Here is a 26,647-nt window from a genome sequence, read left to right as displayed (position 1 = left end):
GGAGCAGGGAAAGACCGGTAATGTGAACAGCTAATTGAATGGCTGTCTTCTGGGCAACAACCAGGGAAGGAGGCAGTTAGTGTGAGGCTGTCTCTGTCTCTGAAAAAAAAAAGTGTCGGCCCATTAGGGGGGGTTTCTGGGTGCGCTACTGGGGGGTGGGGGGCCCTGCTTATTTTGTTAGTCCCGGGCCCCACAATTAATGATGGCAGCCCTGCTTGAGGCACACAGGATAGAATACACGGAGATCTTCAGGAAAACAGGAACACCAAGGAAAATTATATAGCCTCTGGAACACGAGACGGTCGTCACAAGGGATGACTACGTGCAGTCATATAGTGATGTTGAACAGCAATTTCCTGTTGCAGGAGTCGGTCCTCAATACCCACAGGCAGCTGGTCATGGGATCCTGAGATCAGTTGGGACACTAGCAGGACTGCCATTGGAGTAAAATGGTCAGGTGATATGAACCAACATGGCTGCACCCATGTCTGCCAACACAGGAGTCAGGACGCACGCATGAAATTCCTACCGGACCCCGGGGAGAATCCTCAGCCATAACCCACCACTGCCACTGATGTCTGAACGCCTCGGAGCCTAAAGAAACTAGTCCAGCGGTGAGTAAAGGCCGAACCCAGGCCGGATCCTGACAATACCTCTCTTTGTGAGGTGAACTCTGCCCCAGCATCAGAGCACAATGGGAGTGCTCTGGTGTTCGAATGGATGCAGGAGCCGTGACCAGAACCCACCAGACAGAGCTGAGAATCGGAATCCAAGATGGCCACTGACCAGTGAAATCCTGGCAGTCGTGCAGCGGTGGAGAGATAAGGTAAGTGGGCCGGCTAAGGCAGGTCCGGAGCCGCCTCGGGAGCCGCTGCGCTCTCACTCGTGGTTTGTAATGTTACTTGAGTGCACATATTATAAACACTGGTCAATTTAAAATCACAACAATATTACTTCCGATATATGAGCTAATAAATGTAAGTCTACAGATCACAGGAACCGAGAGTCCCGACAACATTTTCAGGGTCTCAATCGGATTAAGGGGCGTCCCCCTCGTGGGTCACTAGTACCTGTCAGTGGGGGGGAATTCAAATGTTTTGCCAGCGGCTTGTTTTTTTAGATGCCCGACAGAGCAATTCAATTGTTGCTCTGTCGGGGCGCGATAGCCGCCAGCGCCGGCATTTCTGCACGCACTCAGGAGTGCGCGAGCAGAAATGTGTCAAAAACACCCTGGTTAGGGTGCGCTAACCGCAGATAGCGCGCCCTATCCAGGAATTAAGACGGGTTTAGCCATTTTAGACGGCGAAGTGGGCGATAATTAATGAGTGCCCAGAACAATTGAATAGCAATCTGGGCGCTCATTAATTATCACGTCCAAAATACCAAATGAATCGCCCCCTCTGTGCCTGGCCATGAGGGGAACGCCCTTTAATCCGATTGAGACCCTGAAAACGTTGTCGGGACTCTCGGTTCCTGTGATCTGGGGGACTTAATTTATCAGCTGATATACCGGAGGTAATATTGTGGTGTCGAGGCTGGATAACTGGCTGAGACAGAATCGGTTAAAATTAAATCTGCACAACGCAATTTTGCGAATGGCAATGAGACACCATTTTGCGACTGGACGCCCAGCGCCATTTTAGTGAATCTCGCCCATTATAAGTACATACGGCGATGCTATTATTTAGCGTTGTGCGGTTCACACGCAATAGAAAGATGTTAAAGTCCTCATTAAACAAATATAGACCGTCACTAAAACATATAAATGATCAACCCTGCAAAACACGTATCATGGTGTACTCCACAAAAACGTAGTCGCACAACGCTAACTAGCGTCTTTTCTCAATACCCCAATACTTACACACTGCACACTTACATAACAAGGTTCCCTAGCATTAAAGTGTAATATTCAAGGTTTATTTGGTATTAGTAATGTTGTGAAATAAAGGTTATTTGATATCTAAGGTTTAGTACATGGTAAGCAGACCGTGTTTGGTGTCATTCTGATCCACTCTGTCTTTGCAGATTTCCGGTATCATCGGTGAGGAGATCGCAACATGTGTCTGCACACTATGGACCATAGAGAGTTAAACATTAAAATGTACTCTGTAATGTAGCCAGCTTAGATTTATTATGCAGCGGGAAAATGGACACAAAGGGCTGTTGGAGGCTGGATTGTGACCATACGAACTGACCTATGAATAGTACTGTAACAGAAGAACCAGGAAGAACCAATGGAATCATGCCAACCTGTTCTATTGTATTGCTTATCTCTGTAAGGGTATATATGTGAGCTCTCTGAAACTAGATGATCTGGATCCAGTGCGCATGCGTATGTAACGACTGTACCTTGGGTCTGTATAATTTATTTGCTCTAATTGTATTTGGATCACAACGTGTAACTATCTGTTTTATGTTGAATAATAACTTTTTGTGCTTTGGAACCACAATCAAAGTCTGAAAGCAATTTCTTGTGCGACTCATAACGCTAAACAGCGACAATTATTTTAGAGTGTATCGATAGGTAGGAATCGATAGTGGTGATTTTAAAAATTGACCAGTGTTTATCATGTGTGCACTCAAGAAACATTACAAACCACGAGTGAGCTCAAAAAATCCACATACACTAATACACATACACACGCATACACTGGCCGTTTGAACTTTTCAAGCTTTTGAATTAGATAATTTTTTATGCACTTTCTGATACATTTGTATCTATGAATCTTGCTATGCTAATTCAGTCTGAGTATATACACACACAGTGTTTGGATTTGTTTCAGCAATTATAATTGCCATATGACAACTTGCATTAGCCATTTGTTTCTATACAGCTGCATCCTTATTTTTATTTTTTATTTTGTATTATTTTTAATATATGTATAGGCTAGCATGTGTTTGTACTAATAAAATAATGTGTTAAGTATTCTCTCCAGCGCAGAATTTGTTGGCTTTTTATTAAAATTTAAAGCAGCACTAAAATCAGGTGTAAAACATGCCGGGCTGCACACCTCATATAAGTGCTGCATTGCAAGGTAAATAGATCAGTATACCGTGGCTATGGCAAGATGCAGATTATAGGTCAGGCATTCATTCGGCAAGACCTGAGCTGAGACGTGGGAGGAGGGAAAAGCCAGGCCCTGTGTACAAGCTCTCATCCTGTGACCTGACCCTATTCCATTACCTACTTGTGTATTAGACACTACCCTGCCTGTGACCTGGTTTATATAGGACGACCCACTCTGTTCAACTAGAACAGCTACTGGATGCCATAGACTTGTTTTATGATTCTTTCCATATACTGTCACTGCTTATGCTGCCAAAATAAACTTTTGGCCTGTTAGTTTCCCGTCTCTGAGCATCAGACAATGAGGGGCTTATTTATCACATTATTTCTATCCACAGCGCTGTCCAAAATTCAAATAGGGAACTGCCAGTGAGTCCCGGCCGGTGAAGTTTGGCAGCGTTTGGGGTGGCAGTTGATGTGCCTTCCCCATTTGAATTTTGGATTGCGCTGCAGCCCTACCTCTGGAGGGGATGTAGTTAGGACTGTGAAATCCCGGTATGGGACCGATAGGTGTCTCCTCCCCACGCCGAAATCCTGACGCCTAGCATACCGATCGTAGGTCCCTTCAGGACGGTTAGGTTTGGTGTGCGGGGTGGGGGGTTACGTTTAGGCACCCCTGGGGGGAGGCTAGGCACCTCTAAGGGAGGGTTAGGGGGGGGGGAAGAGGGGTAGGGATAGCCTACTTACCTCCCGTTGGGAACTTCAGCTGCCGGCCTTCCGGCGTCTATATTTCATCTACCGGGCTTAGGTCCGGCGTCGATTTATACCGATTCCCTCTGGAGCCGCCACTGGTCACCAGCCATCGATACTTTTCTTGTGTGTTTTAGCATTCAATGGAGGCATTCTGATGTTTGTCGCCATCGATTGGTAATGATTTGATGTTGTCCTGATGGTAATATTGTTTTTTTTAAATGCTGGGAGTTGCGCTGCTTCCGGCTGCAGCTCTCTCCATCAGTATGCTTTGCGCGCCGTCCAGGACAGCAGCACCACCATGCGTGACACGCTCTTATTGGGCAGTCCTCATCACATGAGCATCAGACACTCGGCCCAGAACATAAACACACAGCACCCCGTCCACTACAGCTGGCTGCCTGGTAATTACCATGCTGGGAGGCCACGGCCTCCTTGTAGTTCAGCACAGTTCTAAGTTAGAGAAACACAGGACGCAATGGGAAGCTGAGCAGAACCTGCAGATGGCACCACGAGTGAACGGAGACACTTGGGAGGACAGTGGCGGAACTCAGTGGTATCGCATATGCGCGAACCCAGAAAACTGTGCAATGTGCAAACCATCGCGGTGGATTTACCATCAAAGGCTTGTGATGGGATGGTTACCTAACCATCACAACATTCGATGGCGGAAGTTAGTCTCACCATTAGATGGCGGGCATCTGATGTCCATCCCATAGGTGAATAAGGACAGCTGCTTTGCTGACCGAGGTTGCCGCTGTGAGAAAAGGTTCTATTTACTAAGCCTTGTATGGAGATAAAGTGAACGGAGATAAAGTACCAGCCAATCAGCTCCTATCATGTCACAAGGAGGTACCTTATCTCTATCCAAGGTTTAGTAAATAAAACCCCAAAGTGAGCAATCAGTTTCTACTTAACATTTACCTAGCCCCTTCTAGTAGATAATAGCTAAAATCGGATTGGTTGCTATGGGCAACATCTCCACTTTTAGTAAATTTATCCCCAAGTCTTAAATCATCCTCTACCCTGAGTTATGCCTTCTCAAAAACACCTCCACAAAGCTGAAAGCCGACACTTCTAGCCCAACTGGAATTGGAAGTAAAACACATTTTCAACTTTAGATTATTCAAAATGTATTATTTTCTTGTCCCGAAACTTGGCATGCAGCACCCGGCAACGGTTCTACGCGTCCATGCCAAATTTCAGCTCCGTATGTCCAATAACTTTTGATGTGTTGCCCCTGAAACAGCTGCCCCACTCTCAGAAAATCCCTATGGGTTTATTCCATTCAGCCTTAATATAAGGGCAGAACCTTAGAACATACTGCCGCTTTGTACGTAGCCTCACTGGGCTGACAGACATTCTAGGTAGCCATAAATTGCTCAGAGGTTCGATGTGCCAAGCGATGGGGTGTCTCTGCAAGCATTCGTATAAGGGCAAAACCCGCGCCTTTTACTTTTCTCCCCAGGTCCACATAAAACAAACCTTCAATCCATAATGGATAACCACCCAAATGAGATTTATTTAAATCTTTGCAAAGTGATCTTTTCATCAAGTGTTTTTACTATGTTCAAAATAGAAAATTTCAAGCCAACAACAAAACACATAGGGGGGGTACTCAATTAGCCGGGTAGAAAAGCTATTCGATTAAACACCCGTTAACGTGCTAAGCCACCGATTCAGAGATGGACGCAAAGGAGATTATGCACGCAATCGAGCGATTGCGCATGGATATAAGCTGCACTTCTCGTGTGCAGCGATCAGACGCAGTTACATGGGCATGCATAAATTATCCACTGCAATGGCCGCCAATGTTATCAATATCATCGCGCACAGGTAAGGCGTCCTTATGCTTGGGTGATCTTTGCAGATATTAGCATATTTTCGCTCCAATCTGGGATTACATGAAGTCTGTCTGGGATTATATGAAGAGATAGAAGGATATGAGCAAGCTACATCCACAGGTCTATGGTTAGTTCGCCAAAATGTTTGGAATGGTATGTAGTCGGGAAGCCGGCGGACCTAATCCCGACAGCCGTCTTCCCGACTGTCATATCCTGGCAAGGGTCTAAGACAGGCATTGATATGCCGACACCTGTCATTAGACATACGCCAGGAGCCCGGCATCCCCATCGAAGGGATGCTGGGCGCCAAGCACAGGGGGGGGGGTTAGATTTAGGGTTTCTGGGGGGGGGACTTAGGGTTAGGCACGCCCCCCGGAGGTTAGGTTTAGGCTAGAGGAAGAGGGGTTAGCGTTAAGCACCCCTGGGGGGGACTTAGGGTTAGGCAACCCCCTGGGGGACTTAGGCGATGGGGAAGTTAGGTTTAGGCACTTAGAGGGGGGATTAGGGTTAGGCACTTGGGGGGAAGGTGAGGGTTAGGGGGTAGAAATAGGTTAGTCAATACTTACCTTAGGACGATCGGGATTTCTTCCTCTGCCAAGATTCCAACCGCTGGGCATGGGTCCGGCGGTAAATCATACCGATTCCTTTGGAACAACCTACCTGCCTAGTTCCTTCCAAAACTGTGTGCAAGTGTACCTAGAAGAATTGATGCTGTTTTGAAGGCCAAGGGTGGTCACACCAACTACTGATTTGATGTAGATTTTGCTTCTGTTTATTTACTTAGCATTTTGATCATTGATAAAAATAAACTATTGACACTTCTATTTTTGCTAAGCATTCTCACTTTGCAGCATTTTTTCCACACCTGCCTAAAACTTTTGCACAGTACTAACTCAAACCGTGTGCTCCCTTGTCCGGCATTAGTTAGCAGACTTTGCAGCCAGCAGTGACTACACACAGAGCGGAAGTAACTAGCACAACGGAGACGTTGGAGGGGGTGAGAGACTACATCTCCCGGCATGCCACGGGAACCCTGGGCGCAGAGGAGTGGGCGGGGTTACTGCTTGACACGTGACTCTCGCCGTTGCCGTCCATTCTCCGTTTCCCCGGTCTGAGGTCGAAGCGAGATAACACGGTAACTATGATCCCACAGTGCGGGCTGACAGCTTCCACAGAGCACCGAGCACGGACATCGTCATCTATCACCGTGCAAATTACCCTACCAGTGTGCCAGCCTCCCTCACCCTGCCAGTGTGCCAGCCTCCCATTACTGTGTGCCAGCCTCCCCTCACCCTGCCAGTGTGCCAGCCTCCCCTCACCCTGCTAATGTTCCAGCCTCCCCTCAACCTGCCAGTGTGCCAGCCTCCCCTCACCCTGCCAGTGTGCCAGCCTCCCCTCACTCTACCAGTGTGCCAGCCTCCCCTCACTCTACCAGTGTGCCAGCCTCCCCTAACTCTACCAGTGTGCCAGCCTCCCCTCACCTTGTATGCTAGTGACCCCTCACCCTCCCAGTGTGCCAGTCACACGCCACCCCCAGTGCTACAGCCTACAATGACAGCCAACCTGTCCTGTGCCAGCCTCCCCTCACCCTGCCAGTGTGCCAGCCTCCCCTCACCCTGCCAGTGTGCCAGCCTCCCCTCACCCTGCCAGTGTGCCAGCCTCCCCTCACTCTACCAGTGTGCCAGCCTCCCCTCACTCTGCCAGTGTGCCAGCCTCCCCTCACCTTGTCTGCTAGTGACCCCTCACCCTCCCAGTGTGCCAGTCACCCCTCATCCTCCCGTGTCTGCCAGTCACACGCCACCCCCAGTGCTACAGCCTACAATGACAGCCAACCTGTCCTGTGCCAGTCATCCCTCACCCTGCAGTGCCAGTTACGCTTCTCCCTCCTATATCTGCTAATCACCCTTCTCTAACAGTGCCATACTGCCAGCCTGACAAACCACTTGCTAGAGTACCACACTGCTAGCCTATCACCCCGTCCCCCCAATCACCCCATATCCCCAGTCATCCATCCCTCACCCCCAGTTCTGCACTGATAGCCATTTGCTTCCCCAGTCTCTCCCCTTTCAGTGCCAGCCAGGTGCCCCCTCCCAGTACAGCCAGTCTGTACCAAAGGGATGTGGTTGCAGCTCTCCCTTGCCATGCTTTTGTCCTCCAGTGCTACAAGATAATGTTAACCAGTTGAGGTTCTGTGTCACAGTACCCTTACCACTCCGACCCTCTTATACCACAGGGCATAGTTAACATTCTTTTTTTTTTCTTTGACACAGGACGTTGCCCACCACCTTAAAGAGCTAAGAAAGCCCAACTAGCCTGACCCTCTCTCACGCAACTGGTTCCTGTCAGTTTGTTGCTTTTGCTGCTGGACCAAGCTTACCTGTCACCCTTCCATGACAGAAGTCACTGCAGGCTGGTCTATGATACTACAATACACCCTGCCCCATCTTACTTACATCTCCCTTCAAAGTCCTGGGAGCTTGTCCCCAACAGATGTCTAAACTCTGTTAAACTAGAATTCTAAGAGCAATATTAAATTGTTTCGCCCCTTTTCGCGCCCGACAGGAGCTATTCAGTTGTTGCTCCTGTCAGGCGCGATCAGCTGCCAGCGCACCATTTCAGCTCGAATCCCCAGGGGGGGGTGCGAGCTGAAATGAGCGAAAAGTGACCTATTTGGGTGCCCAAACAGCACTTTTGACGATCGCACCCAGCACTTTGGTTGGGGTTAGCCGGTTTACGCGGCTAAACCCAAACACTTTTGGAGCGATCAGCGCAAAAAAACAGCAACAATTGAATAGCGCCCCGCGATCTGTCACTTTAGACGGGAGATCGGGCGCACTATAAAAATTGAATACCGCCCTAAGGTTCCCTGTTGCACAGGTGTATTGCTTCAAACACTACAATTTTTTTCATAATAATAAAAAAAAGTCCTATCTAAAATATCTTCTACCTTGAATTTCATATAGGAATTGTGCATTATGAGTAGAGTTTAATTTATAGACCGATCTCTTATCTTAAGGAGCGTACACACTGGGCGATTGAAATGAAAGATTAAACGATTATGATATCGTAATCGTTTGATCGTACATTAATCGTGATGTGCAATGTCTAAAAATGACCAGCGATGCGCGCTTCCGCTGGGCGTTTTCGACATGCGGCCCGATGTTGACGATGACGTTATTTTTATCGATCAGTTTGTACATGTTGTACGTTGAAAAATCGTTTGAAGAAAAGCGGTGTACCAGGTTGAAAAAGATCAAAGATTGATCTTGAAAGATCAGCGATATCGTTCAGGTTCCAGATCGCCCAGTGTGTACGCTCCTTTAGTCTTTATGAAATGACTGTCTACTGTACATCTGAGGAAGACAACCAGTGACACTGCAATCGTTGTGAGACAGTGGGGCCGCTTCCTATCAGCAGGATATGGCACTGGTTTGGCTGTGCGCACATGCCATATATGGTACCCTCAACATGGCAGATTTTCCTGCACACCTTCATGGGGTATGTGTTCGTGCTGACTCGAATTGACCTCCGAGTGTTTGTAGATCTACAACAGATGAAGAGTTATGAATTGCACAAGCCTGGTCCTGAGCTGTACAAAGTAAAACCACGCCATGTTGTGTCACCTGTGGTTGTGTCCTGATAACTGAATAACTAGCGGGTTGTGTTTTATGTTTTTGTGCCTAAGGTTCATCATGTCTATGTCACACCTTTATGGCAAAGATGATAACAGCGATGGTGTGGAAATCGAAAACTTTGAGATCACTGACTGGGATATACAGAATGAGTTCAATCCCAACCGCCGGCGGCACTGGCAAACAAAGGAGGAAGCGATTTACGGCCTGTGGGCAGAACGGGATTCCGATGATGAACGGCCAAGCTTTGGCGGCAAGAAGTAGGTGTACAGGGGCTGGAGGTTTTGTCTAACTTTGGGGGTCATTCAGACCCACTCGCGAGCGGCAGTACGCTCGCAAGTGGGTCGATGTTCCCCACTGCGCATGCGCACGACGGAGGGAGCTCCGTCGTGCGCATGCGCGAGACCCGGCGAGCGAAGGACTTTCCATCGCTCGGAGTCTCGCACCAAAGGGGGTGTGCTGTCGATGTTGATTGACAGCACGCCCACTTTGGTGGGCGTGCCGGGGGCGTGCCTGCCAGACGGAGGCGTTCCTATGGGAACGCCTACCGTCTGAAGCCGGCCCCCACTGACATCACTAGTGATGTCAGTGGGAGTGATTTTGGCTCTGATAGAGCCAAAATCACTCCAGGGCTTGCGGTTGAGAAACCCGACCACAGGGTTTCACTCGCAAGTCCGATGGTCTCGATGGTCAAGACCATCGCGACCATCTTTTTGGACGCTCGTATATGCTGTGGGTGGTGACCCACAGCTATACGAGCGTCCAGGAGGAGGCTCCATTTTAATGGAGGTGGGCCCTGATTCAGAGCGAGCGCTCTGGTCAGAGCATCCGGCTCTGAATCAGGGCCTTTGTCCTCAGACTTTCTTTGATGTGACTGTGCAGCTGGGGTTATTTCTGTGATTCTTTTATAAGAGGCATAGGCAAACGCAGGGGGGGGTTTCCCGTTGCCTGGAACTCTGAATCTCTTTGGCCCCCTCCTGTGGATGTCTGTTTGAATTTGGTAAATAATATATGGTCCTTGCGGTCTCTATGCAGGAGACGCATGTGACTGGTGGGGATTGCAAAAAGTTTCTTTGCCGTGTGCGTAGATTTTCTCGCGGTGTCACCCATCCACAGGAATATCCGAAAATTTCATGTGGCATGCTGCATCGTCTTACTCATGGTACAGCTATTCTTCTGCTGAATGTATATATGCCTCCCCATTTAAAAACGAATAATCAGCATTTGGTGTTACGGCTGGATCTTTGGCAACAGCTGGGAGTACGTTAGTGGGTGATTTTAGGGCAGTATCAGACCCTGCTTTGGATGGAATTTGCTCGTACCTATCGCCTTGCAGATCTGTGTCATGCACACTCCATTACTAATGTCTCGAGGTGACTGCCTGGGAATATTGGCTCAGCCCACAGAATGGCTTCTTCCAATTTGTTCAGGTCAGGCGTGTTGCTTAAAGACACTAATGTGTTTAATGTAGGCTGGGCCCTGCATTATAAGAGGTTTGCTGGTGATGGGGAATGGGTTGAAAGTATATTATTTATAATAGCCAGTTACCCCGCTGACCGATACCTTTTTTTTTATTTAAAGGCTAATCTCAACTCCGAATGTAAACATTTCCTGTGAAATCCCCGGTGCTCCTGCGATGACTGGGTCAGGAGGCCGGGCTGACATAGGACAGGGCTTTTGCAGCCTTTTGACAAACTGGGTCCTCTGTTGTGGTGTATTAGTTTCATCGTGGGCTCCATGAGGGGGTCTCAGGTGTGGGACCCCCGTAAATCCCGTGTGTGTGGTTTGGATCCTAGTAATCTTTGTTACTTTCTAAAATACTGGCTGTAATAGTTGCAATTGCCATAAAAAGTCATCGCCATTTTCCTCTAATCTACAATTCTTTGTTACAGCTTAGTAAGTGGTGTAATAAAATATTTTTTTTCCTGAAGCTCCTCGCACTGTGGGCCTGATTCAGAGCTGAACACTCTGACCAGAGCGCTCGCTCTGAATCAGGGCCCTCCTACCTGAAAATGGAGCAGCCTCATGGACGCTCGCATAGCTGTGGGTTACCACCCACAGCTTATGCGAGCGTCCATGATGATGGTTGCGATGGTCAAAGACCATCGGGCCTGCGACGAGACCCTGCGGTAGGGTCTCGCTTCCGCAAGCCCAGGAGTGATTTTGGCTCTATGAGAGCCAAAATCACTCCCACTGACATCACTACTGATGTCAGTGGGGCCGGACTCAGACAGTAGGCGTTCCCATGGGAACGCCTCCGTCTGACAGCCACGCCCCCCGGCACGCCCACCAAAGGGGGCGTGCTGTCACTCACCATCGACAGCGCGCCCCCTTTGGTGCGAGACCCCGAGCGACGTATTTCTCGTCGCTCGCCGGGTCTCGCGCATGCGCACGACGGAGCTCCCTCCGTCGTGCGTATGCGCATTCGCCAAACATCGACCCGCTTGCGAGCGAACTTCCCTCGCGAGCGGGTCTGAATGACCCCCTGTGTACTTCTGGAGCAAAGATGGACTCCGCAGGGGCGATTTCAGTTGTTTTTAAGACTGCTGATGGAGAAATTCAAAAACATTTTTTATTTGTTTTGGGCGGCCGACGGAGCAATAAAAAAAATAAATAAAAAAAAAGTGCGATAAACTCGTGGTAAGAGCACCCAAACAGCAGTTTGGGCGCCCTAATCAGGACTTTAGAAGGGTATATACGTTTTATGCGACTAAATCTGATCTAATTGGGCGTGATTACTGCGATAGTTAATGGGCGCCCAGAATAATTGAATTGCAACACTGGGCGCCCATTCATTATCGCCGCCCACAAAACATTGGCCCCATGCAGATGTTGCCTGCCAAAGTTGTGAATTGGGATGTATGAGCGGAGTATAATCTGCCACAAATGTGACCACAGTCAGTGTCTCATTGGTTCTTCTGTCCCTCAGATCCCGCGACTATTCCGCCCCTGTAAATTTCATCAGCGCTGGGATCCGGAAGCCTGCAGCGGAAGAGAGATCAGACAGTGACTCGGAGAACGAAACCTCAGCGAAGAGAGAGGATTTGCCAAAGGAATTTGAACCAAAGAAGCTGAAAACGGTAAATTAAATCTAAATCCTTCTACTCCTCTAAAAATGAATATAGCTTATTCAGTATAATGTAGCCAACATATCTAAAAACGAATAAAGTATTCTTTAGCGTTAATGGGTTGTGCTGGTGGAGTGTTATTTATATTCACAGATAATAATCTATATTTGAATTATATTTAGTTATGTATCAGGAATAAAGTATAATGAGCTTATTGATCGTCTCGCTCATTATATTCATCTCTATTATGTCCAGTTATTTAATATCATTTATTTGTTTAGGAGAATAGTCCCCTTGCTTTTGTTTTTTTGCCTGGGACAGTAACCACAGGTTCCTAGGACTTGGGTTACCTCTATACCCTGTGACCTCTTGTGTCCCTGATGTAGCACAAAGGTCATATATTCATTTTACATAAGATAACGTCATTGCACAATGCAATAGGAATCCACTAAATTAAAAAAATATAAATTAATTCAAAACAGAATTGCTGCCAAGAGGGATAAACGCTTTTTTTGTAAGAGTCGTAAGGCAGAGATTCCCAAACGCAGTCCACGAGGCTCACCGACAGTTCAGGTTTAAAAGATTTCCATGGTCGAGCACCCCCTGAGCAAAGGACGCTCGCAAGCGGGTCGATGTTGAGCGAATGCGCATGCGCACGACGGAGGGAGCTTCGTCGTGCGCATGCGCGAGACCCGGCGAGCGACGAGGAATACGTCGCTTGGGGTCTAGCACCAAAGGGGGCGTGCTGTCGATGGTGAGTGACAGCACGCCCCCTTTGGTGGGCGTGCCGGGGTCGTGGCTGCCAGATGGAGGCGTTGTCATGGGAACGCCTACCGTCTTGAGTCCGGCCCCACTGACATCAGTAGCGATGTCAGTGGGAGTGATTTTGGCTCTGATAGAGCCAAAATCACTCCTGGGCTTGCGGCAGCGAGACCCTACCGCAGGGTCTCGTCGCAAGCCCAATGGTCGCGATGGTCTTTGACCATCGCGACCATCCTCATGGACGCTCGCATAAGCTGTGGGTGGTAACCCACAGCTATGCGAGCGTCCAAAAGGCCACTCCACATTTAAATAGGACCGCCCTGATTCAGAGCGAGCGCACTGGTCAGAGCGTTCAGCTCTGAATCAGGCCCACAGGTAGTTAAATCAAACTGACTGAGGTACTACGTTTACAAAGAAGAACAGTAAGTCGTTTTAACAGGTGCACTGGGACCTACGTTGGTGATTTAAAATTTTATATTGTTAATAGGTATGCATTAAAATATCTCACTGTATTAAATTTAAGATGGTGAAATATATAAAGATAGAATTGTGCAAAAGAGATGAAAATTAACGTGTATAATAAAATAAAATGCAAAACTAAACCGTTGTCAATTTGTCATTCTTTCAATATGATCAGTGTTTAGTAACATAGTGATTCGTTACTCATTATAGTTTATTCTGTTACTTATGTTGCAATTAATTATTTCCTGAGGCTAAATGCCTTCATCCACTCCTTCAAAGGAAGTATCAATTGTATCAAACAATGCAATGACTACTAGTGTGTACAGTCAGTATTCCAAACTGATACAGTGTCTTCTCTTCCTATGCTTAGATGTCTTATCCTTATGTATTGCCATGCAATGCTTATTGTAAATATTTCTTAGCTGTGCAGTATATACAAATATATGTTGTTGCTCTGAGTCTCTTAGCTATAAGGTTTAATCCAACACAGCAGGTATATTATGTTAGTATATAGTTGGTCAACACACCTATGATTAATGGGTCTCCACTACATGTGATATATATTAGTAGTTCCCATTATATTGTGTGTGTGAATCACATGCCATAAAAAAAGTTTTAATGGTCAAAATGTTAACCTTTGCAGCTCTGGGTATTCATGTATACAATAATGCAGCTGAACCTTTAGGCAATTGCAATCATTCCCAGTGCTGCGTATAGCACATGTATCATTTTATACTTGGACATCAGTAGCTGGAGCATAGGCCTCATATATTTAGCATAGCTTTCAATAGTCGTAGGCAATAGCAATTAGTCTCAGCACTATGTATAGCGCATATATCGTTTTAACTTAGACATCAATGGCTGGGGTTTATGTCCATTTAGCAACATATTAACATTGAATTTAGTTACATGACATTAACAATCGGTTACAGATAGCCTACGGCCGTTTCACCAGTCAGGCTTTCTCAAGGCATCACCTGTCATGTGACTTCCTTTCCCTTAAATCCTCTTCCCTAAGTTCTGATTGGTTGTCAGCAAGTTGAGTGCTAGTATAGTCTTAATAGTAATCCACCAACATCCACTCGGCCGAGAAATAATAAATAAAAACGTCAGAGGATGTGTTTTAACATTATACTTAATATAATGAAGTAAATTGTTCATATTTATGTCACTAATTGTCACCTGTGCTCACCATGGATATCTCTAAAACCTGAACTCTGGGGGAGCCTTAAGGACTGCGTTTGGGAACCTCTGGACTAAGGGGTTTATTTACGAAGCTTCTGCTCGTGTTTTCTGCAAGAGACGGCTAGGAAAAGCATTGCTCTTTTAAATATCGGGCATAAACACAATCAAATGCACCAAGTTTTACAACCCGACACTTTGTAAATAAACCTCTAAAGGTGCATACACACACAACGATTTTTTGATCAATTATCGTTAAACGATATCGTTTAACGATAATTGTTTGTAAAAATCGTTCACTTTCTGGGTCAAACGATGAACGATTATCGTTCATGCGCGTTCACGTTTGTCGTTTGTAGTTCAGTCAGACTTGTCAACTCAACGATTTTCATTAAGGGAATATGCAAAAATCGTTTGTAGTTCATAAAAATCGTTCATGACATTTAGTAAACGATTTTAGTTAATCTTTTCAAGGGAAAAAATCGTTTACTAAAATCGTTCATTAAAAAAATCGTGTGTGTATGCAGCTTAAGGAGTAGATTTACTAAAGCTTCTAAAAAAATTAAAAGTGGCGGTGTTGCCTATAGCAACCAATCCTATTATAGCTATATTTTTTCTGTTGCATTCTAGAAAACGATAGACGGAACCTGATTGGTTGTTATGGGAAACACCCCACTTGTCTTTTTTAGAAGCGTTAGTAAATCTTGTGGGAGCTAATGAAGAGTTTCCATGTGTTATTACATAGCGTTACAATTGCGTTGTGTTTATATATTGCAGGGCGGGAATTTTAAACCCACGCAGAAAACATTTGCTGGAGGAATCAAGTCAAACAATGATTTTGGTTCCTGGGAGCGACACACCAAAGGGATAGGCCAGAAATTGCTCCAGAAGATGGGCTACGTGCCCGGCAGCGGCTTGGGGAAGAATGCTCAAGGTATTATGCATCAAGATTCTCCTCTATCTGGAAATTACAATTGATATACAATTATATGACTTTGTTTAGTATTTATTCATTATAGTTTAATTTAATTATCATTAATATCAATTTTCATTTTAATGCCTAAAGCAAGAATTAGTGGCTATACCTAGAACTCATTAGGGCTGTTAGATAGCTCGGTTTTATTGTGAGGAATATGAGAGGCTGCAATGTGTATTGTCTCTTCTCAGGTATTACTGCTCCTATTGAGGCCAAACAGCGGAGAGGTAAAGGTGCGGTGGGTGCGTACGGCTCGGAGAGGACCAAGCAGTCACTGCAGGATTTCCCTGTTGTGGATTCCGAAGAAGAGGAGGAAAAGGTGAGTGCGATGTCCATCTCTTCCGCAATCACCGACTGCAGGTCCACTGCTCTTTATATGTATTATAATATAATTTCACTGATATTCCTGCACAAAGCCAGTTCCCTGACCTTCCTTTCCTGACACGCAGGAGTTCCAGAAGGAGTTGAGTCAATGGAGAAAGGACCCCGGCGGAAACAAGAGAAAACCTAAATATGCCTACAAGACCGTGGAGGAGCTCAAGGCCAAAGGGAGAGGGGGCAAGCCCATGTCTGCTCCCCAGAAAGAGATCTCTCAAGTGAAGGTCGGTACTGCCAGAACAGATCTGGTTCTATGACCTGGCCACAGCTTACATGCACCTGTGCTAGAGATTCATGCACCTGTGCTAGAGCTACATGACCTCTGATTTCTCCCCCCCCCCCCACATCTGTTCCTCATTTATTCACCATGGCTGCTATTATATTGCGGAGCTTCCCTCCTAAGTTAGGTAGATAAAATTGCCCACAGATGGTGTACACAGTACAGCTCCTACTCTTTTCATGTCTCCTACTTGTCTCCAGCATAGGTAGGTCAGGTAGTATTTGTTAGGTTTTCTGTTGTGGGGATGTGAAACCTACCCTGGCTGGCAAGGAGGGATTCAGAACATGGCTGTCCCCAATAGAGCCCATACATTACATTGCCGGACCATGGCTGTCCACGATGGAGCCCATACATTACATTGCCAGACCATGGCTGTCCACGATGGAGCCTATACATTACATTGCCGGACCATGACTGTCCACGATGGAGCCCATACATTACATTGCCAGACCATGGTTGTCCACGATAGACCCATACGTTACATTGTCGGACCATGACTGTCCCCGATAGAGCCCATACATTACATTGCAGGACCATGGCTGTCCCCGATAGAGCTCATACCTTACATTGCCGGACCATGGCTGTCCCCGATAGAGCCCATCCGTTTCATTGCCGCACCATGGCTGTCCATGTTGGATCCCATACATCACATTGCTGGACCATGGCTGTCCCCGATAGAGCCCATACATTACATTGCCGAACCATGGCTGTCCCCGATAGACCCCATACATTAGATACATCAGACTATGGTTCTCCTTGATAGCTGGAACATCTAACCAAATATCTTTCCTGCATAGACTTAGCTTGGTTGCTTGACGTAATTCTCCTTATTAGGTGATCCACGAGGTTACCCAAATATGGCATATTCTGTCCACTTAATTAATAGCAACTGTAATTATACCACAACAACATAGTCCTTTTCTGTCTCCTTTATCCAGGTAATTGATATGACTGGACGGGAGCAGAAAGTGTATTACAGCTACAGCCAGATTTCCCACAAACACAACATCCCCGGAGAAACCACCGCACCGGGAGGGAAGGAGGAGAAGCCGCAGGGGTTTGTCCTGCCGGAACTAGAGCACAACCTGCAGCTGCTGATAGAAATGACGGAGCAGGAGATCATCCAGAACGACCGGCAGCTGCAGTATGAGCGGGATATGGTGGTGAACCTCAGCCACGAGCTGGAGAAGCTGTCCGAGGTGCTGGGGCGGGAGGAGAAGGCCATACACAATCTGAGCCAGGTGCTGCAGACGGTGGAGGAGTGCGAGCAGAGGATGCAGCCAGGCTGCGACAACCCCCTGACGCTAGAAGAGTGTGCGCGCATTTTCCAAATGCTGCAGGACAAGTACTACGAGGAATACAAAATGTCTGAGAAGGCAGACCTGGCGGTGGCTATTGTCTACCCCCTGATGAAAGATTACTTCAAAGACTGGAACCCCTTAAGCGTGAGTGACGTGGGCTGCGGTGTCGGGTAGAGGTGGAGGAGGCTTTAACGCAGAATTTAGCTCAATGTTTATATATAGACATTCATTCATGCTCGTTGGTCCTGGGGCGTAGCGCTGTAATCGCAGCTGTGCCAAACTCTCTCAGTTGGTGCTAATTGGCGAGCCAATGAGATGAGTATAGCGATCAGGGTTGCATAAAATTGGATTTAAAAAAAAAAAAAAACTATTTGATTTTTAAACGCAAATTTCAGTTCGCAAGTCGGGGGTGAGAGCATAAATCCACGTTAAGTACATCCTCGGGACTAGTCGCTGACTTACCGCAGACAGTAATTGAATAGCTCCTGGTACTTACCGCAAGGTTTTAGCTACTGGGGTTAAGTCCCGCGGCTTATTGAATTTGCCCCCAGGTGGTAGTCAAGCTGAACCGCAAACCATTCTGATGTCTTAGGGACTGATTCCGCAATGAACGCACAGATGCAGACGCACGCAATCGACCGATGTTCGCAGTCTGTGCATGCGGCTGAGTCGCAGTGCGCAATTCGCTCACTGCGTCCGCAAAAGCGAGCGCAGTGAATACGTAGACCCAGGGAAAAGTGATTGACAGGAAGTGCCGTTTGTGGGTGGACACGTGGAGTGGTCGGCGGTTGACGGTCGCAGCCTGGCGTCCCTCTGCGTGCAGGAAGTCTCAACTCCTGCGGCAGGGTCTACCTTTAGTCTGCTTGCTACTCCGATGTTACTCGATGTTACCCGATGTTTGCTCAGCCTTGCGCATCAGTACGGACGTTAGCGGACGGTAAAGGGGCGGCATTATGTAGTGCCGGGCGTCTGCATCTATGTGCTGCGATTGCCGTGCGAATGCATTCATTAGCATATTCTCGCAGCTGCCGGGTGCGTGCACCTGCATCCGTGAATTCCTTGCTGTATCAGGTCCTTAGTATGAAGAGAAACTGGTTTATTATTAAAGTTTAGGGGGGGAGGGGAAGGGGGTTTACGTAAAAGTATTCAGAGTCTGTTCTACTTTTGTGCCATAGTTACCAGCTGTCCTACAACTGTGCCTACGGTTACGACAGCGAACAACAATTTGTGGTCAGAGCTCGGCCTAATTGTGAGATGATGTCATCATTATGATCTATTTCTGCTTAGGACCCCATGTACGGTATTGATGTCATGACCAACTGGAAGGATCTGCTGGAGGAAGGTCACCTGTCCCACAGTGCACAAGATACAGCCATGGACCCCTATCACAGGTAACCTCTAAATGCCGCCATTTCACCCCGGAATAAGACGCTGCGCCAGCCAACTGCTTCTGGCTCTACAGCAATGGAGGCCGTCATAGAGCCACACTTTAGAGTCTCTAGATAATTGCAGTGACTTTATATCTGGCGTGACCCGTTCCTGTCTCTTCTCAGGTTGCTGTGGGAGATGTGGGTTCCGTTCCTGAGGAACATCATCTCGCAGTGGCAGCCCCGGAATTGTGCCCCGATGGTGGACTTCCTGGACTTCTGGGTCCACTTAGTGCCGGTCTGGATTCTAGATAATATCCTGGACCAACTTATTTTCCCCAAATTACAGAAGGAGGTGAGACTGGATATTGTACCATGACACAGAAATGTGCCAGCATACTCATAGGCCTCAGACCAGACACCTTCGACACTTATTAACTGATGTACACTCTTCATAAATGGCTACAAGCCGATGGGGATGATGTTTGATTAATAGCACTTACGTTAATTGCACGCTCCTAGCTGCCTTTCCGTATGTAGGGGAGCATGGAAATCACATTGCCGCTTTGTGATTCTGTGGCCGCTATGCAATTGTTCCAGATTTTAGTGCTGATCGCGCCCAAAGTGGTCGGGTTGAGCAGCGTAAAGCAGCTAAACCCGACCCAAGTGCTGGGCGCGATCATGAAAAGTGATGTTTGGGCGCCCAAACATGTCACTTTTCGCACATTTCAGCTCTCATCCCCCAGGGGCTGCGAGCTGAAATGTAGCGCTGGCAGCTGATCGTGCCCGACAGGAGCAAAGAGTTGAATAGCTCCGTCGGGTGCGACGGGGGCAGGAATCAATTGAATGTGTGCATTACACAGAGCAGACTTGTGTGGTCTGTGGTTAAACTTCTGTCCATCTCACTTCGGCTCTTTATCTGTTTGTATAAATACAAAACCAACGTGATGAAAGATGGACGGTGTTATATAAACACAGTAATTTATTAAAAACAACAAATATATCTCAAAAGTATCAAAAAATAAATAAATAATTGGATTGCCTTCATTCTTATTGACACAAGGTCGTGTCTGTTTTAAAGTTTTTTGATGATGGACGGTGTATTTTGTTATTAACGTGTGATTAATCAATCTCAAGAAGTGTAACTGGCTAATTATCTCTGAAGGTGCATACATACACAACGATTTTTTGAACGATTATTGTTAACGATATCGTTTATTCAATCGTTGAAAAAATCGTTCACTTTCTGAGTTAAAACGAACGATTATCGTTCATGCGCGTTCACATTTGTAGTTTGTAGTTCAGTCAGACTGACCAACTCAACGATTTTCAGTAAGGGAATATGCAAAAATCGTTTGTAGTTCAAAAAAATCGTTCCTTACATTTAGTAAATGAACAATTTTAGCAAACGATTTTCGTTCATTTTTCCCTTGAAAAAATAAATGAAAATGAGGGTGTTTTGGGTGTTCTGGACGATACCACTCTTGATAAATATGAAAGGCAGTTGGTTATCAACTTGTGTACTTTAGCTAAAGTCAGTATAGCTCGCAATTGGTTGGCCTCTCAGGGTCCTGACTTCTGTGCTTGGCTGGCACTGGTTCGCACCACTGTCAGACAAGAGAAATATCTGTATTTAACTCGAAAGGCTGAATTTAGATATGACCGTATTTGGGGTAGCTGGTACAGGTCCAGTTATGCTCTCCCTGAAGTGTAATGGCTAATTGTTGTTTAAATTATATATATATATATATATATATTGATACCGTTTTTTCTATAATAAAAGTAGGTTTTGTTTACCGTAGGATATGGGTGTGTGTATTAAATTATATGGTGGAATAGATGTCCTAATTGTGATATTGTATTAGAATATTTTGTGTTAAGGACTGAGTGGTACCAATTGGATATGTTTGTAATATATGCAACATTTTTATAAAGTCGAGATGATGTTTAAAATGTGAAGACAAGTTAGGGTTATTTGAAATACTGAATATTTTGGTACCATATTACGGTGTAAATATACCCTTATTTGATACGATGATGTATATGTTTTTTACTGAAATATGCAATTATTATTGTTACTGTTTGTATTGAGTGTTGGTTTTGTGAAAACTCCAATAAAAAAGAAAAAAAACAAAACAACTCAATTTAAATTAAAAAAAAAAGGACTGTGCCGGTGATTGCTACACCACCTCATGGTAAATAAGTGCCTGCCTATTAACACCCCATTCATTTCATTTGGGACGGATTGGAGTTGGTCCTAGGTCCAGCTGTTTATTTACAGGAACAGACTTTCACTTTGGTTCATAATATGGACTTTTTATTTTGATACTCTTGAGATATATTTGTTGTTTTTAATAAATTACCGTGTTTATATCACGCCGTCCATCTTTCATATCGCTGGTTTTGTATTTATATTTGTTTCTTTCCATTTAGGGACTGACTGTCCCTTTTCACCAGCTGCGTTGTGACAGTGCGTTCACACCCTTTGCTATTGTCTTTATCTGTTTGGAAGACTCACTTTGTATCTTGTGATGATACATTAGCTCTTTCATCCACGAGGGGACGCATATTGCTTAGGGATCATTGATCTTTGTACGAGCTGATTTATTTGTGTTTTCATATCCCCAGCGATGTGAAACGCCACAGAACACCCCCGGCTGAATGGGTCTTTAAATGTGTCTGGTTCAGCTAAAGCAACAATCAGTTAAAGGAGAACGACCCTTTAAATACATATTTAAGTACGATGAAAAGAATCATATTCTATTCATCCTGGGCTATCTGATATATAGTTTCCTAGAATTGCTTTGTATTTGATAGCCTGTAGTATGGGGTGGCTTTCGTGAAATCTGCCACCTTCTAATGGAGAGCGATACATCGGCTTCCGGCTGTACACGTGTATCATTGGCAGGATTAACGGTGACCATACGGCAATTCTGTACTTTAGGTGGAGAACTGGAACCCTCTGACGGATACGGTACCAATCCACTCCTGGATTCACCCCTGGCTGCCATTGATGCAGTCCCGGCTAGAGCCGCTCTTCTCTCCGATCAGGAACAAGTTGGCCAACGCCCTTCAGAAGTGGCACCCCAGCGACTCCTCCGCCAAGCTGATTTTGCAGCCCTGGAAAGAGGTCTTCACCCCTGGGTCCTGGGAAGCTTTCATGGTGAAAAACATTGTGCCCAAGCTAGGTGAGATTGAAGTGTCAGGCTTCACTTTCATTCACTCCGTATTGTAATAAGAGGCACTGCCCAGTCTTCCGAAGAGCGAGTGTGTATGATAAACCTTTATATGATGCATTGTTGCTGAGTGAAGTGAATGTATTCCCAAGGAAAGAAAAGTTTGTCTGTCAAACATGATAACCAGGTTGGTCATGCACCGTAGGGAAACAAGACCTTGTGACTGTGTAACATTAATCGTCTCTGTCGCTGTCTCTCGCAGGCATGTGCCTCGCCGAGTTTATTATTAATCCACACCAGCAGCACATGGACGTGTTCCATTGGGTGATGGATTGGGAGGGGATGATCTCTCTGTCCAGCCTCGTAGGACTGCTGGAGAAACACTTCTTCCCAAAGTGGCTGCAGGTAAGTGGATTATAAACTGGGCTCCCGCTTCATAGTGTCTTAGTTTGGCCGAGCTTTAAAGAGACTATTAACAGATAGTAAGTGTATTATAGCTAATCTGGATGTCTCCTACTTCAATAGAAGCTGGATCATAGAAACCTCTAACTCTTTTTTGTATTAATAATTTCCTCATGGAGTCTGGTTTATTGAAGTTGTGTAAATCTCTCTGGTCCGCTGTCGCGTGTCCCCCACTGGGGACTGTAGATTAACCCCTTTACTGCTGAGGTTTTTCTCCAATCTGCGCTGAGACTATTTTGTCAGTCTGTCCGCTGCTCACATTCCAACATCGGTATCGGCAATGTACAATAATAATACACAACCTGTTTTCAGAACGTAGTATTAGTTTGTTTGTGTCGTCTCCCAACATATAATTTTGTAAAGTAGACCACCTACAGCATCATATGTGGGCATTAGAACCTCTGGACTTTGTTACATCTCTCTGCAGTATGGGGCCCATACATCTGTAGATGGAAATCCAACATGTGGGGCAATCTCGATTCCCCTATTCCGACCCGAAAATGACCAGAATCGGGGATCATTTACATGTTGAATCTCCCCGATTCCCCACAACGGATTATCGATTGTCAACGGATCTGCCTTTTTTGAACACCGTACATCTACAGCCCTGATTTACCCCCCCCCTGTTAGACTGATCCGATCGGTGGCCAACAATGGGTGCCGATTGGCGGATTCTGTCAAAAACAGCATGTTTAAAATCCAGATTCGCCGATCCTGATCATTTCATGAACTTCTAGAACAGGGGTAGGCTACCTATGGCACTCTTGCCGCTGTGGGACTACACATCCCAGCATGCCCTGCTAGAGTTTTAGCATACCCAAACTCCAAAATTGGGACAGAGCATGATGGGATGTTTAGTTCCACAGCAGCTGGAGTGCCACAGATTTCCCCTCCCCCCCTGCTCTAGAAATTTAGAGTATATCATTATGGTTGATCAATGATTATAGTGCTAGATCTCTCTGCATCGCTTTACAATAGTTCTTCAATCTTTTGAGGGCTGGGCTTGTCATGATAGAGGCTCTTTACACCGAACTTGATTAATACATTTATGGAAGTTTATCAACTCGCATGGAAACAGAATAGTTTGTTATTTCAGCCAGTCAGGGAATTGGAATGTGGAATAATTATCACAACCATTTGCCAACTTGCAGTGAATAACTTCTGAATTTAATTTCTGATTATTATTATTTATTATTATTATCCTTTATTTATATGGCGCAACAAAGGTTCCGCAGCGCCTTACACAGTACATAAATGAGGACAGAAGAAAAACAGTTAATAGTAATACAAAACAATGTAGGATAAGGACATGGTTTATACACATAGCTGCATAACACAGGCAGCAGGACATGAGCAACCAGGTGTTAGGTGCCAATCGGGGAGTTAGGAGTAAATTATACTATAAGTAGGGATAGGAGAAGCACGTGAGGGACAAGGGCCCTGCTCATGAGCGCTTCTCTGTCAAGGAATTACAGTCCCGTATAGATCACCGTTGCTACAACATGTACAATGTTCACTTGATCTCCCTGTTTCTAGGTGTTGTGCTCCTGGCTCAGCAACAATCCGAACTACGAGGAGATCACCAAGTGGTACCTGGGCTGGAAGTCCATGTTCTCTGACCAGGTGTTGGCTCACCCAGGAATCAAAGACCGCTTTAATGAGGCCCTGGACATCATGAACAGATCGGTTTCCTCTAATGTTGGTGAGTACAGGCATGCTCTAATTACAGATCCCTCTATTATACAGGCATTAGTGCATGAGGACCATAGAAAGTGAGCCTAAATTATATATTACATGTAACGGTTTTCCATCCACGGTATGCAGTCGGGAAGCCGGCGGACCTAATCCCGACAACCGGCTTCCCGACTGTCATATCCCGGCAAGGGTCTAAAGACAGGCGTCGATATGCCGACGCCTGTCATTAGACATACGCCAGGAGCCCGACGCCCAGCATCCCGATCGAAGGGACGCCGAGCGCAGATAGCTGCAGGGGGGGGGGGGGAGGGTTGGGTCTAGTGTACCCGGGGGGGGACTTAGGGTTAGGCACCCCCCCGGGACGTTAGGTTTAGGCTAGGGGAAGGGGGGGTTAGCGTTAGGCACCCCCGTGGGACTTAGGGTTAGGCGGCGGGGAAGGGGGGTTAGGTTTAGACACTGGGGGGGAAGGTTAGGGTTAGGCACCCCTGAGGGAGGGTTAGGGGGTAGAAATAGGTTAGTATATATTGACCTTTGACTATCGGGATTTCCTCCTCTGCCGGGATGCCGCTGTCGGAATTCCAACCACCGGGCATGGGTCCGGCGGTAAATCATACAGATTCCCCCATCCACAGTACATTGTAAGAAATCTTTTTGTCTATACATTGCTGAAATATAAATCCATATCTTTTATCCGTATCGCAGGTGCGTATATGCAACCTGGCGCCCGGGAAAGTATAGCCTACCTGACGCAGACGGAGAGGAGGAAGGACTTCCAGTACGAAGCCATGCAGGAGCGGCGCGACGCCGAGAGCATTGCACAAAGAGGCATTGGCGTCTCGGCGGTGCCCATGAACTTCAAGGACCTAATCCAGTCCAAAGCAGAGGAACACAACATTGTCTTCATGCCCCTGATTGGCAAACGGCACGAAGGAAAACAGCTCTACAACTTCAACCGGATTGTCATCTATATAGACAGAGGCGTCGTGTACGTGCAGGGGGAGAAAACGTGGGTGCCGACCTCTTTGCAGAGCCTCATAGACATGGCTAAATAGACATTACCGTGTGCGAGCTGACGCTCGGTGACATTGTGCCCCGACATCCAGGACCATATGAATTGTATATTACCCACAGTGACCACCTTTAACCCTGGATAAGAGACTTCAGAAGAAACTTTCTACTGCCAGGGAATACGCATTCTACATGTGCTTATTACAGTCCCCTGTCTGGTCCATTATAAGCAGATGGCGTTGCAGACTGAATACAGCAGAGGCCTCGTTCTGCCTGTAAAGACTCCGCTTTGTATAAATAAATTTGCAGGTTCTTTTTCTAAGATTTGTCTGTAATTGTCATCTGTCATCTGTGCTGCACCTAATCCTGCCCCCTCGGCATACAGTGATTGTCAGTCTCTGCGTTTTGTCAGGGTTTCTTACATTCTTGTTTGGTAGCGGGAGATGCCACCTATTCTGTGCCACATAGGTGTCACTGTGTAAAGATGAAATGGTCAGCAGCAGGAATAGCGTAGTGATTAGATCGCCGTAGCGCCTGTGCACTCGCATATTGTTTTCAGAGTACTCTCCCTGGGGGATGTCTGAATTTTTGCTGGTGGCTCCACTCCACCAGCCCATGATAGTGATGGTGCCAGAAGTGGGAGGGTTGCAAGGACGGTACCCATTCCACAAGGGCAAATCTCCTTTTTGAATGGAGTATTTTTTTATTCCTTAGTACATATGCAGATGAAGGATGAACAGAGTTTTATGGATCAGGATATAGCAGAAAGATTAATAATCTGATCCCACGATAGACCGTAGCATAGATCTGAGTGATGATTGTGAAATGCAAAGACCAAGAGCAGACGCTTGAAAGTCTATTTTTATATAATAAATTCTTGTGTGCGCAATTGCGGGTTCTTGGTTTATATTAACCCTTTGTCTGCGGAGGGCTATTGGTGCTTGTTTTCCACATATACCTTTTAGACTGCAGAGGACGAGTCCATGGCGGCCATCACTTACAGAAATGTTTCCCAACTTCGGTCTTCAATGCACCATAACAGTCCAGGTTTTAAGGATAGCCAGGCATAAGCACATGTGACTTAAATGGTACCTCAGTCAAGTTTGATTTAACCATCTGTGATTTAGCATGGATATCCATAAAACCTGGACTGTTAAGGTACCTTGAGGGCCCCCTTAGGGGATCGGTATGGAAGACCGGCAGTGAAGATCCCGACAGGCAAGTATTTTAACTATTTACCAACCTATCCACCCCCCCCCCCTAACCCCCCTGTAAGTGCCTAAACCTAACCCCCAAC

The 26,647-nt window shown here is 46.3% G+C and overlaps 1 protein-coding gene across 1 annotated transcript; it reads left to right on the top strand.

Annotated features, from left to right (window-relative positions):
- The first annotated feature begins 6,625 nt into the window (after positions 1-6,625).
- On the top strand, positions 6,626-25,672 carry TFIP11 (tuftelin interacting protein 11). The gene is made up of 13 exons (XM_088452626.1): positions 6,626-6,736; positions 9,287-9,493; positions 12,163-12,313; positions 15,485-15,641; positions 15,875-16,002; positions 16,133-16,285; positions 17,280-17,786; positions 18,930-19,033; positions 19,196-19,364; positions 21,954-22,197; positions 22,448-22,590; positions 24,184-24,349; positions 25,045-25,672. Exons 2-13 carry the CDS (start codon positions 9,294-9,296, stop codon positions 25,392-25,394), a joined length of 2,472 nt encoding a protein of 823 aa, XP_088308752.1. The 5' UTR covers positions 6,626-6,736; positions 9,287-9,293; the 3' UTR covers positions 25,395-25,672.
- Positions 25,673-26,647: the final 975 nt, after the last annotated feature.

The sequence above is a fragment of the Taudactylus pleione genome, unplaced genomic scaffold, assembly GCF_031769625.1.
Source record: "Taudactylus pleione unplaced genomic scaffold, aTauple2 ptg000555l, whole genome shotgun sequence".
Lineage (NCBI taxonomy): Eukaryota > Metazoa > Chordata > Amphibia > Anura > Myobatrachidae > Taudactylus > Taudactylus pleione.
This window is presented reverse-complemented; position numbering and strand designations above follow the sequence as displayed.